This window comes from Oryzias latipes, chromosome 13 (assembly GCF_002234675.1).
Source record: "Oryzias latipes chromosome 13, ASM223467v1".
NCBI lineage: Eukaryota > Metazoa > Chordata > Actinopteri > Beloniformes > Adrianichthyidae > Oryzias > Oryzias latipes.
Genome location: NC_019871.2, coordinates 30,041,213 through 30,057,311, shown reverse-complemented (window position 1 = coordinate 30,057,311; position 16,099 = coordinate 30,041,213). Strand labels below are relative to the sequence as shown.

Here is a 16,099-nt window from a genome sequence, read left to right as displayed (position 1 = left end):
TTCAAAGGGCTGTTTGGGGGCTTGTTTTATTTTTCTTACTGATGAAAGTCAAAAGCAGGAGATCAGCTCCTCTGTTGGTGATCAGGTTGGTAAAGCCGCTCTCCTCATATTGACATCAGTTTCCCTCAAGCTCATGAGCGTCCTGGATGGTACCTTTGCATAATAATCTGTTGGCCTTTTGGCATTTGGGTTTTATAAAACAATCTTTTAAAGTTCCACTCCGATCGTCTTCTCATCTATTTTTAATGTCTTCTCAGAGGTCTTTTAATTAGGATTACTCAGCTTTTAGGTAAAATCCAAAGACCTGTGTTGTTTTCCAGGACATAGTTTCTGCAGAGCGGCAGGAGATCATTAGAAAGATTCACCTCTTAGTTGTGGACGTGATGCTGTTGGCGGGGAGTGAGCCTGTGATGATTTCACATCAACCCTTTGTTTACAGTCTCTCCTTCTAGGCCTTGTGCTATTCTAGGCACTTTAACGTTGGGAGTTGGGTCATCTAGACCCACTAGACAGTGCTCTGAACCTTTTTTCTTCAATGAATTGTGATCTTCACTGGTGTCCATGGATTACATGAAATCTTTCCACCTTTATCCACCTTTGTCATGGTAAGAGAACATGTCAATGTAAGGGTGGGGTCATCTAAGATAGCACAAGGGTTAACTTACAGCCCCTCACAACCCCAAGCTTACATAGGTGGTGCAAATGGAAACGGTGACCAGTATCTGGATTCTAATTGACTACTTTGCTTTAGTTATGCACAGAAGAAATGTTTAATTTGTCAACTATTCCTTCATTTTACTAAAATATAACTGCGTTTTGTTTATTATCTTTTATTTTTTTGTCCTACATGTTTTCCCGCCATTAAAGATGTGGCCATCTTGTGACTTCCGCTGTGTTCTGTCAGCAACCGCGCTGGGTTTGTGGTGAATAATCCATGTTGGGGTGTTTGTGCAGGTCCCAGAGACCAACACGTCGTCCCCCGTCAGACAGGCAGAGCTGTCCACAGCTCACAGTGGGGTGAGCCCCCACGTCTGCACCTCAGCTCGCCACAGGTGTGTCGCTCAGGCTGAGAGTGGTGGAAAAAGAGGCGGAGCGAAAGTGAATTTGAAGAAGCGCTTTGGTCTCTGGTTTCAGTGCAGTTACATGACCCGGGCTGCTTTGTCCCGCGAGCGCTGACTGATGGCCTGAATGGGCTCCTTTGAAGCAAGCTCCAGTTTTAATTAAGAGGGTTTGCCTCTCTTGGGCCGCTGATCTGTGAAAGCCACTGGGATAAATATTGAATGGGGTTCACCCACTGGTTACTGCGCCCGGGGGATAAACAGGTGCTTCAGAGGGCAGATATTTGCCAGCTCCCCTGCCTTCACAGTGTGGTCATATCAGGAGGAGGGGTGTTGGGTGTCATGGCTTCCACGGTATTGGCTATTGAAGCCCGATCTTATTGGAATGACGTTCATGCCCTCCAAAGCTGTGGAATGAGGAGCAAATTGGCGTCCTGTGAGAGGCGCCAGTGATACCCAAGTGATCCGTTGCCTGCAGCTCCACCGTGCTCGCACACTGGCCTCCTGGAGTGTGAGATTTTCATCTCTTAGGTGTTGGCCGGGAGTAAAGGAACAGAGGCCTAGCTGTGAATATTCAGAGGTGTTCGGTAACACAGCTGACCTCTGTTCTGTCAGTTCAGATAAGCTGCATGCAGCACTCTTACACTTGGCAAAGGAAACTGTACTCTGGTAGCCTGGTACCTGCAGAAACGGAGCCGAAGGTGCAGGTGTCCCATGCGGTTTGTTTGGCTGCAGTAAACATCGGGTTTGTGTGACATTCATAGAACAATAAGGCGGCCTCTGCACCAGAACCCCACAGGCCAGGTTGTTCTGCTGTGTGGTGGATGAAGGACCTCTTTGGCGTGGTGGCAAACAGAGCCGGTGTCCTGCTTGGCCTTTTTAGCGACTTATCTGCATTCTTTCGTGGGGGTGTTTGCTCCGGTTGCGGGGCCAGCTTCAGACCTTGTTGTCTTGGCATCTCGTGAAGCAGCCGGGTAAAAGGATACTCTTGTGTCAGCTGTTTCCTGCTGCAGCTTATGACAAGAGCCTCTATTCATCAGCGTGCCCTTCTACACTCCGCTCGCCTCCCCCCACCGTCCAATGAATAAGTAATTATTGGCCATCTTGAGGCAGGATATTTGGATGGCTCTATTTAATGTGGCAGCAGCAGGTAAGGTGATCGGGCCCCAGGCCCAGGCTGTGGAGCGTAACTGTTCCAGAGGAGAAAGGTAACTTGAACTGGTGTTGGGGCCCTGCAGCACCTCTGTTTATTTTTCACATGGTCTCGGAGCTCGTTATCCCTCTTAACTCTGAGAGGCAGCTCTCTAAGGGCCCTCTCTGGCCTACACTTCACCACACAGTGTAATATTTGATGGGTAAACATGCTTGGAAAATCTGAGCTGCTGGGTAACCGGAGCTCCTCGTCTGTCATCAGAAGTGCTACCTTCTGATCCTCACGATAAGTGGCAATGCATGACATCACATACCGTTCGTGCCTTTGTGGAGTCATTCAGGTACTTTGCAGAGGACTCCCTGTACGCCAGAGTTGTGTGTCAGAAAAAGGAAAAAAAGTCTGTAAAAAAGATGATACAGTGTTGTGGTCAAGGAATGCCCAGGTTTTTTTCCCTCATGGATGAATTTCAACCTTTTTCTTTCAAAAGAAATGAAACCTTTGACATTGGTGTTAAATCCATCAAATTGGTTTACAAGTGCTATTTGGAGGAGGATCAACAGCAAAAATACAGTCTTATGGAACATTTAAGTGTAAATTCCAGCTGAACTGGGACCCATGAGTTGCTGGTTTGGTTAGTTTTTTAGTCAAATCCCTTCTACCATGTTAATGGAGTTAGTGCTTTGTTCTAAAACCTCTGTAGGTTTGGTCTCAGAGCTACAGATGCTGTTCTCCCTCCAAATGATACAGATCTGGTTAGTGGTTGTTAGCAGAACTCTCACCTGTGAAAGGAGGTACGAGCAGATAAACCTTTGTTGGATCTGCACAGCCTGCTCTGGTCCTGCTGAGTCACCACTTTGACTTAGCAGTGAGTTCATTTAGGATGAGAATCTATGGACAGTTTATCATTTAACCAGATCCAGCCCCTTTCATTTTTGTCACTCAAAGTGTGATTGATTACACACAATGAAAAACAACCATTCATACTGCTGTAAAGATGACATATTGGGATGATATTAAAGCTTCTCCTGATGTTTCACTTTAAATGTATTGAAGTGTTTTTTTATGCTGCCTGCAACACTAACAATTTAATCATGAAGTAAAATGCTTTGATAGTGAATTGATTTTCAGAAACATTGTTTTGTTTGGTTCCTGTAACTGAAAGGTTGGTGGTGCGTGTTTGTGTCTAATGCTAAATGTCCTGATATTCTTTTCCCCGTCATGTTTACTCATGAGTAGTCCAGGTTGTATATATTTTTGACAGCAATGCAAACTATAATTTGTATTGTCTCTACCGCCTTAGCCCACAAGTGGCCGGGACATGCTCCAGCAGCCCCCGTGACCCCAAAAGGGACAAAACGGGTTTAGAAGATGACTGGATGAAGATGAAGCCCAATGAAAATGCGTTTGTGAGGGAGCTCCATCGGGGGGAACTGTTGCAGCGATATCAGCTTGACTCAGTTGTTCTGCGATATTTGCTTCAGTCTTTGTGCTTTTTAATTCAGAAAGTCTACTCAGACAAAACTTGGAATCAACGGGGACAGCAGCCACTTGCCAGTCTTTCCTCCTCTTTTGAAATATACACACCTTTCTCTCTGTGGTCTACACATACATTTCACTTAAGGGCCATTAAAATACCCTCATGGAAGGGGATAGGAAACATTAAGAGTTCTTATTCTTCCCTTGATCATCATTAAAAACACAGGCCCAGCCACAAATCGATTATCCAGAGGATTCCTTGTTTGAGGGTGAAACACTGTCTTGGTCGAACCTTTTCTACCAGACTTTTAGACATTAGAAAGAGACCACATAACGGTGGGAGTGAAGAAGGAAGGAACTACTGTTTATTGATCACAGGTGGCGTAATACACAAATGTGTTGCTGTTGTCCAGATAGAATCCCAACACACAAGTATCTTGAAGGGCATATTATAGATGTTAAACCCTAAACACCTTCAGCATATTGTGAATACATCAAAACCTGTGGACATCTCTCTCAGCTATGATTGTCAGCAGAACAACCATTCTACTGTGTTTCATGAGTAACAGGAATAGTTTTCTGGCAGTCTTGACCTGATGCTTTAGAGCCCAGAGATCACTTCTCTCTAATATACATTGAACAAAAACTTCAAGTGTTGGTGAGCAATCATTCTTAAATAAATGTACTGTTTACACTGTTTTTCTACCCTCTTTAAGTCCTCTTTGAACATTTTAAGCAGATGTCTTGATGTGTCTAAGGCAGCTGAGTTTCATTTTTGTTTTTCTTTTCTTCAATATATCTTAAGTTATGCTGCATACATTAAAGTTTGCAGCACTAAATTATAATATTATTTGATAAGCTTTTACAGAATAAAGAATTTGTAGTTTTGCATAAAATACATATCTTAGGGGTTACAACAGATAAGGAGAGATGAAACTTATAAGCATCCCCAGCTTCTACTTTATCTGTGATCAGGGAGAAAAGATTTCACCACACCACTGAACAGCCAATTAAGAGGCAGCTAGACTTTCACAGCCACCACAAAGGCGTCCGATCAGCTTTCTGAGCCAGAAAAGGTCATCAGGTGCAGAGTGACAGGACACTTTATGTAAGATACAACCCTTTTTTCCTCTCCATGTTCCGTAAAGGAGAGTACCTGCCAGTCTGTCAGAAAACCTTCTCAGACAATAGATGCTAGTGATGCGATGGCAGCATCATAATAAACGGCAAAGCCTAACAGACTATTAAAAATACAACAACAAAAGGTGAAACCTAGCCTCTCATTTGCACATTGTTGGAAACATTGTGGTTAATTGAATTATTTAAAACGATGAAACACTTAAAATACAGAGCCACCAAAAACACCAAATCCAATGTTTACAATGAAAATGTTAGTTTATTTTTAATTAAAAGCTGGACGGCTATGATTCCTGTGTGGTAGTTGGTGGCATTCAGGTGAAACACTGTGTTATGGTATAACCAAAGCTCATAACAAAAGCTATCCAAAGGTAAAAGATAGATTAAGGTTTTGAGTGAGGAGCGTAATTCAATTTGTTTGAATTTAAAAGGCTGTCTGAGGAAGCGCTAAAGGAACCAAAACCTAACTTTACCTGCCAATTTAATCAGAGACTAGAATCTGATAGTAAGGAATTTTTGATTCATGATAACCCAATCCAGAAGTGACAAACGCATGTGCCACAGTGAGCCAAGAAAGTCTTTAGTCAGTCACCAATTGTGAGAGTTCTCCCACTTAAAAAGATAAGAGAGGCCTGCAATATTCCTCATAGGTGTACTTCAGCTATGAGAGACAAAATGAGAGGAAAAAAATCCAGAAAATTACATAGTCTGATTTTTAAAGAATTTATTCGTAAATTATGGTGGAAAATAAGTATTTGGTAGATTACGAAACGTTCAACTCAATACTTCAAATGTTTTCTGTGAGTCTTCATAAACCGTTGCTGGTATTTTGGCCCATTCTTCCATGCAGATCTCCTCTAGAGCAGTGATGTCTTGTGGCTGTCGCTGGGAAACGCAGACTTTAATCTTCCTCCAAAGATTTTCTATGGGGTTGAGACCTGGAGACTGGCTAGGCCAGGGGTCGGCAGCCTTTACCACTCAAAGAGCCAATTGGATCAATGAAAGCACAGGGAGCGGCAACACTAGGGGTGGTAGAAAAAAATCCTTTCGCCGATATATCACGATAGTTCCTTTGGCCATACTTTTATTGATTTAAAATGCTGTCAGGATATTTTTTAAATTATTTGTGAGCGTGATGTTTCTTTTAATTTTTTGTCCATTTCCCACAACCTTTTTTTTTTTCTCTCTCTCTCTTTTCTCTTTATTTCCCACATTTCCCACAACCTTGAATAGACTTTTCTGTCTGTCAAACCAAGAGTTCAGATGAGTGAGATGATGGAAACAAATTCTCTTTGATGCAGACTCCTGTCTATTCTTTTCTTTAAATCCAGTAAACTCAATAAATGATATTAATTTTATGGATGACAACTATTTTTTATTAGTAGCAGCTGTTAGTTTGTTGCGGGTCTGGCATCATAAGCGGTGAGTCTAAGCCCCGCCCCCGCTTCCACCCGTTCACATCCTCTGAAGCTCCAAGTTGTTTTCGCCCGTATGCAACCCCCCTCCAGCGCAACATAGGGTCATCATAGCAGTAAGTTGACAGGATAGTAGGGGGGCCCTAACTCAAATTTCATTAATTTCACGCAGATATGGGTGGTCTTAGTCTAGGAAAACTGCTGGCAAAAAATAAAAAACTGGCTTTTTTTTGTGGGCGCTATGATAATGCCACTGACTGTCTTTTTAGAAGAGCTTTCCATCCCATAACAGACTCTGGTCGGCGTTCACAGGTGCGGACACGGCCCCTCCACAGGCTCACGCTGCTCTCTTCCTTCTGCGCGCTCGCACTACCGGCCGGTGTTAAAGGCACCACGACAATCTTAGAACATGATAGTTATTATACAAACCATAGAGAGCCGCAGCACAGGGATGAAAGCCACATGCAGCTCCGGATCCGCGGTTTGCCGACCCCTGGGCTAGGCCATTCCAGGACCCTGAAATGCTTCTTACGAAGCAGCTCCTTCATTACCTGAGCAGTGTGTTTGGGATGGTTGTCACGCCACGTTTCATCTTCAATGCCCTTGCTGATAGTGGAGTTTGGATTGACTGTTTGAGGTTGTGGACAGGTGTCTTTCATATAGATAAGCAGTTCAAACAGGTGCCATTAATGTTGGTAATGAGTGGAGGACAGTGGATCCTCTTACAGAAGAAGCTACAGGACTGTTTGTCGATGACCAAATACTTGTTTTCTACCAGAATTAGCAAATAAATTCTTTTAACACCAGACATGATTCTCTGGATTCTTTTCTCATTTGTTTTCTCATAATTGAGGTATACCTATGATGAAAATTACAGACCTCTTTCATATTTTTAAGAGGGAGAATTACTTTTTTGCCCCACTGTATATCTAAACAAAGCTGGATCAACCCTTTTCTGATCTATACTAAGAGCTGCTTTAAAACCAAACTCAGACCTCCAGTCATTGCTGTCTTTGCCAAAAGTGACTCCAACCACTTTCTGCTATCCAGATGTGGACAAAGGGTTTGACAGAACTTAGTTGTAGAAATCCAGAAATCCAGAGAGTACTTTTTGAAACTTTAGTTTGTGTCTGATGTGTGACTTCCAACTTAATTTGTTATCGATAACAACCCTTAAGAATTTAATGTCTGTAACACTTTCAGTTGAGACGTTATTTATTTTTACTTGAAAGCTGGGTATTGGTGTTGTAGTTACCAAAAAACATCACCTTGGTTTTGTCTAGAATTAAAGATAATTTGCTGGAATCCATCCATGATTTTATTTTGTTCAACTCCGTGTTCACCACATTGAACATTGAACAAGGTGAAGCTTCTGTCAGCTACTGTGCTGCACACAGATGAAACCAGCTTTCTGATGAACACAGATATTTCTCAACTGTGTCTACATTGACTTTTTTATTTACTCAGTTAGTTTTTATTTAATTTCCTTGTTTGCTGCCAAACATTTAGCACGTATGTAAAGCATGGTCTCTGTTAATGAAAGGTTCTGTAGAAACCCAGCTGCTTTGGTAAATCCCTCTTCATGTTGGTGTTTCTATTCAGGTTCCTGAACCCTGCTCCCGCTGCCCCTGTGCTTCAACCAAAGACACCGTAAAGGAGAAGGCCAAAGACGATAAAAAGAGGATTCCCAAGATCTTCTTTGGCACACGCACGCACAAACAGATAACTCAGATCGCACACGAGCTGAAGCGCACCGTCTACTCCAGTGTGCACATGACCATTTTGTCCAGCAGAGACCACACCTGTGTCAACCCTGAAGTGGTGCCACACTTCAACCGGAATGAACGCTGCAAGGATCTTCTGGAGGCCAAAAATGTGAGGATGGACAACACAAGAACACGGGCAATTCCAGCCACGACCCACCTAAGATCAAATGTAGAAAAACAAAGCAGAGATATTTAAATGACAATCATTCAAATATCTGACAAAATCTAGCATGAAAGATTCATGTTTAGAGTGTTGAGGTTTATTTGGAGTTCACTGAAACCCAGAATGGACTATCTCATGCTGTGTAGCCTCAGAGAAGAAATTATGGTCACAAAAGCCTTTGACGCTCTAGAATGTCGAGAACCATTCAGCACCTCTTCCCTGGAGATATGAGACGTTTGTCGTCCTATATACTGTCCTAAAGTTGAGGCGCCTACTGTAATGAGGACAATTATGCTGTCATTGGAGGTGTTTGCCTCCCATGGAAATCGTTTTTGCTTTGTTAAGAGACGGCTGGCCGAGGAGTAACCCTTCTGTAGGAGGTGTCACCGCTGCTGTGCTTCATGACCTCCAGCGCTGGTGTGTGGTTACCATGCGTTCAGACTCACATTCAGAGAATATTGTCATCAGTCAGCTTCTGCTCAAAGCTGTGCTGACTTTCCTGAAGGAGGGCGGGGGGGGGTTGAAGGCTGTTAATGCGCCTTTCATTCAGCCGACAGACCTCGATGTCAGGGAGGTGTTCTGTTCATCATTAAGAGAAGGAGACTGTTTCTTTCAGAGGTCATTAGTGAAGTTGTACCTGAGTCCACCCGTGTACTGTATTTGTGTGTGTGTGTGTATGTGGGGGGGGGGTGTCACCCAATAAGCTGTTAAATGTATAGAGATCAGGGTGGGGTTTTTAATGGCATAGCTGGGCTGACCGTAATTGGGGCTGGGTCATGAGACCTGCATTCACTGTGTGAGGAAATGTTAGATGCTGCATTGGCTCGAACACTTGGAACACCGGGGAACCTTTTTAAAAGATGGAGACGGGGATAAATGAACTATTTTAAACAGGAGGGCACTCCAGCGTGTCTGCTTTAAAGTTTATTGTACAGTAGAATAAAATAAAAAAAGGGTTTACGTAGGATTTCTGCAGGTCCAGTTAAATGTTCTCCAAAGTAGAGTATATAGCAAAATACTGCTGAGAGGTCGTCTTTTTAAGAGTGCACATAAGTAAGCCCTTTGTTTGAATAAAATCTGATGACAGCCGTCTCTCCTGCACTGATGTTCTGAAGTCACAGATTCATGACGGATAAGGAAATGTTCAAATGTAGGTCAGCAGCTCATTCTTCAACTTAACTAACGGCAGGGATTGGCACCAAAATACATGTTGTACATTTTTATGAGTCTCTGCTTGTAGAAATGTTTTTTTTAATGTATTCTGCCTCCCTATTCCTTAGTTAACAGTTTCTTATAAATGTCTTTGATCTCAATGTCCAAGGAAATGAACTCTAAGCTGTTTGTAGGTATTTTAATCACACTTTAAAGTGGAAAAAAAGACGATTCTTTTACCTGGTATAAAGATTGAAAGATCAACTTCACAGAGTACACAGGCGAACCAAAATGTAGTTTTCATTCACGTTTTTAGATCTAGTTTTTGTGACAGTGGCCTTGAAGAGTAAAATCACATCAACAAATAACTATTATTAAAAAAACATTACATTTTAGAAATCAAAATGTAATTCGAGAAGAAGCAGACAAAATAAAAAGGAAATGTGTTGAAGAAACACAAAGGAATTTCCAGAAATGGAGGATTACATTTGTTTACTAGTGTAAGTTATTTGGCTACGTCTTCTGACAGAAGATATTTATTTGAACGTTTGAACCACTGCAAATGCAAAAGTTTGGTGATTGCTCAATCGGCTCTTTACCACAGTTCAGGTGAAACGTCCTTCTTCTTTCCCTCTCCTTCCAAACCCAAACCTGTTGTCTTTGGTTTGTTTCATTTTTTAACATTTCATTTTGGTTTCTGAAAATTACTTTTGTTTACCAAAATTTGTGGAAGTTTTTTTTGTTTTTTTATTTCTAAAGTGTTCTTCTTTTTTGCTTTCTTAGTTGTAATTTAACATTTTTGCATTAAGTGTTTTGGTCATTAGCACTTCACCTTAATTTTTAATACAATTAGCTTTTTTAAGTTTAAAAGAGTTTTACTTAATATGTGTTCATTGAATCTGAAATTTACCCCAGTAATGAAATTTGAGGTGTGGCACTTTTTTAATTGTGTAAGTGATCAAGCGCTTCATTCATGTTTTATGTCGATTGGGTGAAGGTTTATCTAAGCTTTACATGATTTGAACATGATTACTTTAAAAGAACAGATAATATTCAAGTCTCCATGCAATCAGATTTTTGTCATTTATGATTGGCATGTCAGTCATGAATCACCGTGTGTCTGGCGTTTATATTGCCCCTCAGTCGTCTCGTCATGTGAGATTGCTCATCCGACACTCACCATCATGGGTCTGTAGTGTGTTTGGGTTGATGCTGAAGTCCAATCCAATCTACAGCAGTGCTTTTGGATTGCATGTCTTAAATAGACAGTCTATAACTTTGTGTCAGAAGCCGTAGTGGGCTGTAAATCTGGGGCGAACGTCCTAACGTGTTTTGTGTGACAGGGAAAATCCTGCCGGTTCTACCATGGCGTTCAGAAGATGCGTGACCACCACACTCTACAGAGAGTCCATGGGCTCCACGAGGCCTGGGATGTCGAAGACCTAGTGACGGTGGCCAAGCGTCTCCGGTCGTGCTCCTACTACGCCGCTCGTGAACTCATGCAGGGAGCGTCCATCATTTTCTGCCCGTACAACTACCTGCTGGATCCAATGATCAGAGAGAGTGTGAGTGGAGTTTGAAAGTGTGGAAACTACAAGGACATCAAATCAAAACCCCAGAAAACAGCAGACTACAAATGTGTCATTTTGAAGTTTATTCCTTTACAGAGTGGAATAGACTATATGAAAATACAAACCTACATTTTGTTTTTACACATTTTCGGTTGCAGCTGTAATCTCATTTGAACACGTTTTAGTTTTTGGGTACTTCTTTGTTAAGGAAAAACCAATGTCCTTATTAATCAGGTTAGTTAGATCACCTTTGCAGCACAAACTCTTGTTAACTAGTTTTTATCAATGTTTATCTGGATGCTTTACAGGCATCTCATTGGTCTGTGTTGAGGAAAAATGGGTTTGAGAGGAAACACCTCCCTGGATTCACAGGTTTTCTGTATCTGGATGTAGTATAGACACGAGGAATTAACTGATACTTTTCTCTTTCTTTCAACTCTGTATTCTCACTAGATGGAAATAGATCTGGCAGGACAGATCTTGGTCCTGGATGAAGCCCACAACATTGAGGACTGTGCAAGGGAAAGCACCAGCTTCACTCTGGATGAGAGCAGCTTGAAGACGTGCAGAGAAGAGCTGGACAGCATGGTCAAAAACAACATTAGACGCTCCCAACACGAGCCTCTCAGGGACTTCTGCTACGCTCTCATCAAGTCAGTCATCGATTGGATCAATTTGCCGATGCTCTTGTTTCATCTTGCAAAAGTTGACTTTTATTTTCTGTTGTGTTGCAGCTGGATTCAAGAGTGCCAGGTCTTGTTGTCTGAGCGTGGATATGAAAGTGCCAGTAAAGTCTGGAGCGGGAAAGACATACTGGGCATCTTTTATGGTTTGGGCATTACAGCTGACACCTTCAGGATTCTAAAGGTACCCTAATCCTTGTACCGGTAGTCTTGTTTGAAGCCGTTTGTCCATGTCATTGATTGTGCAGATGCTCTTCCACTGTTTCTCTTTGTTATAGCAAAATCTTGCAGCTGTTTTGGAAAAGGAAGAGCGTGTGGGCTTGGTTCATGGAAAGGAAGACATGGTGCAAGTCCCAACCATCAGTTCAATGACGTCCACTGTCCTGAAAAACCTCTTTATGGTGCTCGACTTCCTCTACAGGGACAACTGCCGGTCAGAGACAAATTCATGCTCTGTTTTTCATATCACACCAGTTCCTCACAGCACAAACTCTGAAGAAAGCTCTGCATGCCTGCAGGTTTGCTGAGGATTACAAAGTAGCTCTCCAGAGGAGCTATTCATGGACCAATCAGGTCCCGCCTGATGTCCCGGATGCCCAAGGCTTTTTGGTCCGGCCCCGACCACGACGCCGCCAGACTGCCAGAGTCAAGACTGAGATCCTGACGCTAAGCTTCTGGTGCCTTAACCCCGCTGTGGTGAGAGACTCTGCATGCAAGCCTCTGCTGTCTTCTAATGATGGCGGCAAGCAGTTGAGGAAGCACACAGACGAGATTTTGACTAGTGCTGTCAAATTAACGGGTTAATCACCATTATACCATGTTCCGGGTGAATACTCGATTCTGATTGGCTGCTAGATGTGCGTTAAAACCTGATAACGCACGGTGAAAAAAGAATTTCCGGTCACCTAGCTTAAATGTTTTCTATCACTGAACTTTCTCTCTGAGCTGATACTTTATTCAACGCATCGGAAAGATCAGCATATATATAGCGCCGAATCTTGACTGCAGTGGTGGTGCGGCGCGACGCGGACTATTTGTTACGTGATGCGGTGCGTAAAAAATAGTCTGCTTTGTGAGAAAAGCGATCCAAATCGAAAAAAAAAACAAGAATTAAGGACTAAAACCTGGTTAATTATGTATTGCTTTTTTAAGTGACCATGGTATAAGCGGGTTAATGGCCTTCGAAATGTGCATTATCACTTTTTAACGCACTTCGCTGAAGCAACCATCCTCATCTTCGCGTCGGACGGTTCAGGCTTCCACGGCGTGTTTAAAAAGTGATAACGCACACTCCGTCCGCCATTAACCCTCACTTAATTGATTACAGACAAGTTATCGCGTTATTTTTTTAAATCTTGTTATTCTAATTTTTTAGCACTCTGGACCTGATGTTTAGTTCTTGTGTTTTGTTCACACCTTGTATGTGTAAAAGCAAAAGTTGGTAGTCTGTTCTATTAGGAAAACTTCATAAAGCTAGTTATTTTTTTTTAGTTGCACATTGATCTTTTCTTGCACCACAATGTCATGAATTTAAATGATGATATCTGAAAGTGAGGCTTTTTACAACTATTATTACGTTGAAAATAACTCTGGCTAAAAACAGATCATTTATTAATTACAGGTCATGATAAATTAATCGGACAAAAAAATGTATTGCATGACAGCACACATTTTGACCATGTCATCCTGTTTGTACTTCCCAGGCTTTCTCTGACCTGAGTGGCTCAGTGCGCAGCATTGTGTTGACATCAGGAACACTGTCGCCCATGGGATCCTTCTCCTCTGAACTTGGGGTGAAATTTTCCATTCAGCTTGAGGCCAACCACGTCATCAACAAATCCCAGGTTCCTGACATAAAAATATGACTCATATTGGGGGGGGGGGGAGAATGAAATTTTAAAATGGATCCATGAAAACCTGTAATATGACATCAACAAGACTCATAAGCTTCAACTTTTTTTTCCTCTTGTGGCAGTTCCATTTTTGTCCTCTGGATGTCATCGTCTAACCATGAAATAGCAGAAATGTTCAGGCCTGAAGAGAGAAGCTGATAATCCACTTTCAGTATCTCATGTTCTCCTAAAGTTTAAAGTCCCACTCCAATTACGTTTTTATCAATTGTCAAAGTGTTCCTAGTGCTCTTTTTAATTATGGTTATGAACATTTTAATCCAATTTTTCAAAACAACTGTTGTTTTCTAGGACATATTTTCTGCAGAGCAACAGAGGTTTATCAGAAATGTACTTCTGAGCTGGAAATAACCCTCCACTGATATCCCATAATCCCTTAGTTTATACTCTCCCCCGCTGTCTTGCAGCCCCTCACAACCCCAACCTTGTATTAGTGGTGAAACAAAAAGGGTGAGCTCCAGCCGTACAGTTCTGATCCAGATTCCAGCTCAGATGAGAAAAACAAAGACGTTCATGGATCTGTTTGTCTGACAGTGGATGATCAGAATGGAGCAGAGCAGGGAGCTTGTGGCCCAACCATTTCGGTTGCTGGATCAAAACTGAGAGACTTTTTAAACTACGTTTTTTTAATCTGCTCCTGATCCACTATAAACTGAATAAAGAAATACACAGAAACACAGTTTACATTTTAAATTATTTTACACATGTCCTTTATCACAAGAAAAATGCTACAAGGAGATGTAAAAAACACACCAAAAAGACCATTTTCATTGGATAGGGGGGCTTGAAGACAACATTAGACGTGTTGTTGTTGAGTAGATGTGGGGCTGGCTTGATAAAATCGATTAATGGATCTGAATTGATTCAAGCTTAATAAATCAATCATCGATCCATAAAAGTAGAGATCGATCTTTTATGCATTTACTTTTCCGGGGACTTGAGTATATATAATGGAATTTCCCATAGGACGGCTAGCGCTTGTTCGACCTAAACATACATTGCTGACTAAATGAACAGCTTTATTTACTCACAGGCATACATTTTCTAAAGTTTTTAAAGGAAACAATTTTTTAATTAGCCATATGTGGTCTAAAGCACCGTTTTTTTTGCTCAAATATTCTGGAATAAAGTGTAATGCTATAGCGCGTGCTCCACCTAGTGACCACATTGAAACGCTCTCCAGGAGAGGCAGAACATTTCATTTTGTAATATGAATCATTTTAGAGCCGTTACAATGTTATTGATCTGCACATTTTTGTTGGAGCTTCTCTTTTTGTGTAACACTGTTGGTTTAACAATCTCATTGGTTTATTATTTCACTAATAAGTTTTACATTACGTGAACTGCGAATATCTTTAAAACATGTATAGATTATTATTACATTTCTATACAAATATGTCTAAATGTGTAAACAGTGTAAAAGTGCTAAATCGAATCGATTCAGGCTTGAATTGATTCTGAAAATGATTGGTGACACCAGCCCTATAAAAAAGTGTAACCCCTCTGCTAAGGACCCAAAGTTATTTCAAATCAAAGTGAACTCCTTTTTTTTTAGCTTTTACTTTGTCTCTTTTAGGTTTGGGTTGGAACAGTTGGTGCTGGACCTCAAGGAAAGAAACTGTGTGCCACCTTTCAGCACACTGAAACCTATGCATTCCAGGATGAGGTGGGCGACCTGCTGCTCCACATCTGCAAGGTCATAGCCAAAGGTGTGCTCTGCTTTTTGCCATCATACAAGGTTAGTATTCAACAAAATAAACTGAAAAATAAGAAAACATGAGCAGTCTGTTGACACCTCAGGCCATTTTCCAAATGGCAAAAGATTGTGTGGAAAACAAAAATGTGTTTACATGGGTTAACCTTTTTTAAGAGAACAGTAACCAGGGAAATTATTTTTTCAAAGGGTTAGGAAAAAGTGCATATTGGCAGTCTAGATAAAACATAACATGATTAAAAAAAACTCTATAACTCTTGTGCTATCTTAGATGACCCCCCCCTTCCATTGATGTGTTCTCCCTACCAGGACAAAGGTGGATAAAGGTGGAAAGATTTCATGTAATCCATGGACACCAGTGAAGATCACAAATCATTGAAGAATAAAGGTTCAGAGCACTGTCTAGTGGGTCTAGATGACCCAACACCCAATGTTAAAGTGCCAAGGATAGCACAAGGGTTAATACAGGATAAAGTAACATGACATCCAAAAATAAATATTGAATGGTCTCTCAAGTAGCAGTGATCTAAATCAGGTTTAGAGAAATGCATCAATAGGTAAAAATAATGCTTTTGGGTTGTTGTTTTTTGTGAAGATTTAACAATAAAATATGATTTTTCATGGTATACAGATAAGATAAGATAAGACTTTATTGATCCCTGGAGGGAAATTGAGTAGTGGGACAATAAAGTAATTAGTCATCCACCAATAGTTCAAGTTCTACTTAAAAAGATGAGAGAAGGCTGTAATTTTCATCATGGGGGTAGATCAACTATGAGAGACAAAATGAGAGAAGAAATACAAAAGTTCACATCGTCTGATTTTTAAAGAATTTATTTGTATTATGGTGGGAAATAAGTATTTGGTCACCTTCAAAAAAGTAAGATTTCTGGCTCTCACA

General features: G+C 41.3%; 1 protein-coding gene across 8 annotated transcripts in view; it reads left to right on the top strand.

Annotated features, from left to right (window-relative positions):
* brip1 (BRCA1 interacting protein C-terminal helicase 1) overlaps positions 1–16,099 on the top strand; it is a 131,965-nt gene that overhangs the window by 16,227 nt on the left and 99,639 nt on the right. For all 8 annotated transcript variants that reach the window (XR_002874397.1, XM_011482983.3, XM_023961280.1 and 5 more), the window contains exons 7-14: positions 7,842–8,114; positions 10,664–10,885; positions 11,345–11,544; positions 11,626–11,758; positions 11,853–12,007; positions 12,093–12,270; positions 13,278–13,418; positions 15,061–15,222. Coding sequence is in view for 7 of the 8 variants with exons in the window: in XM_011482983.3 (XP_011481285.1) it covers positions 7,842–8,114; positions 10,664–10,885; positions 11,345–11,544; positions 11,626–11,758; positions 11,853–12,007; positions 12,093–12,270; positions 13,278–13,418; positions 15,061–15,222 (1,464 nt within the window). In the remaining variant the exon portion in view is untranslated. The remainder of the gene's footprint in view (positions 1–7,841; positions 8,115–10,663; positions 10,886–11,344; positions 11,545–11,625; positions 11,759–11,852; positions 12,008–12,092; positions 12,271–13,277; positions 13,419–15,060; positions 15,223–16,099) is intronic.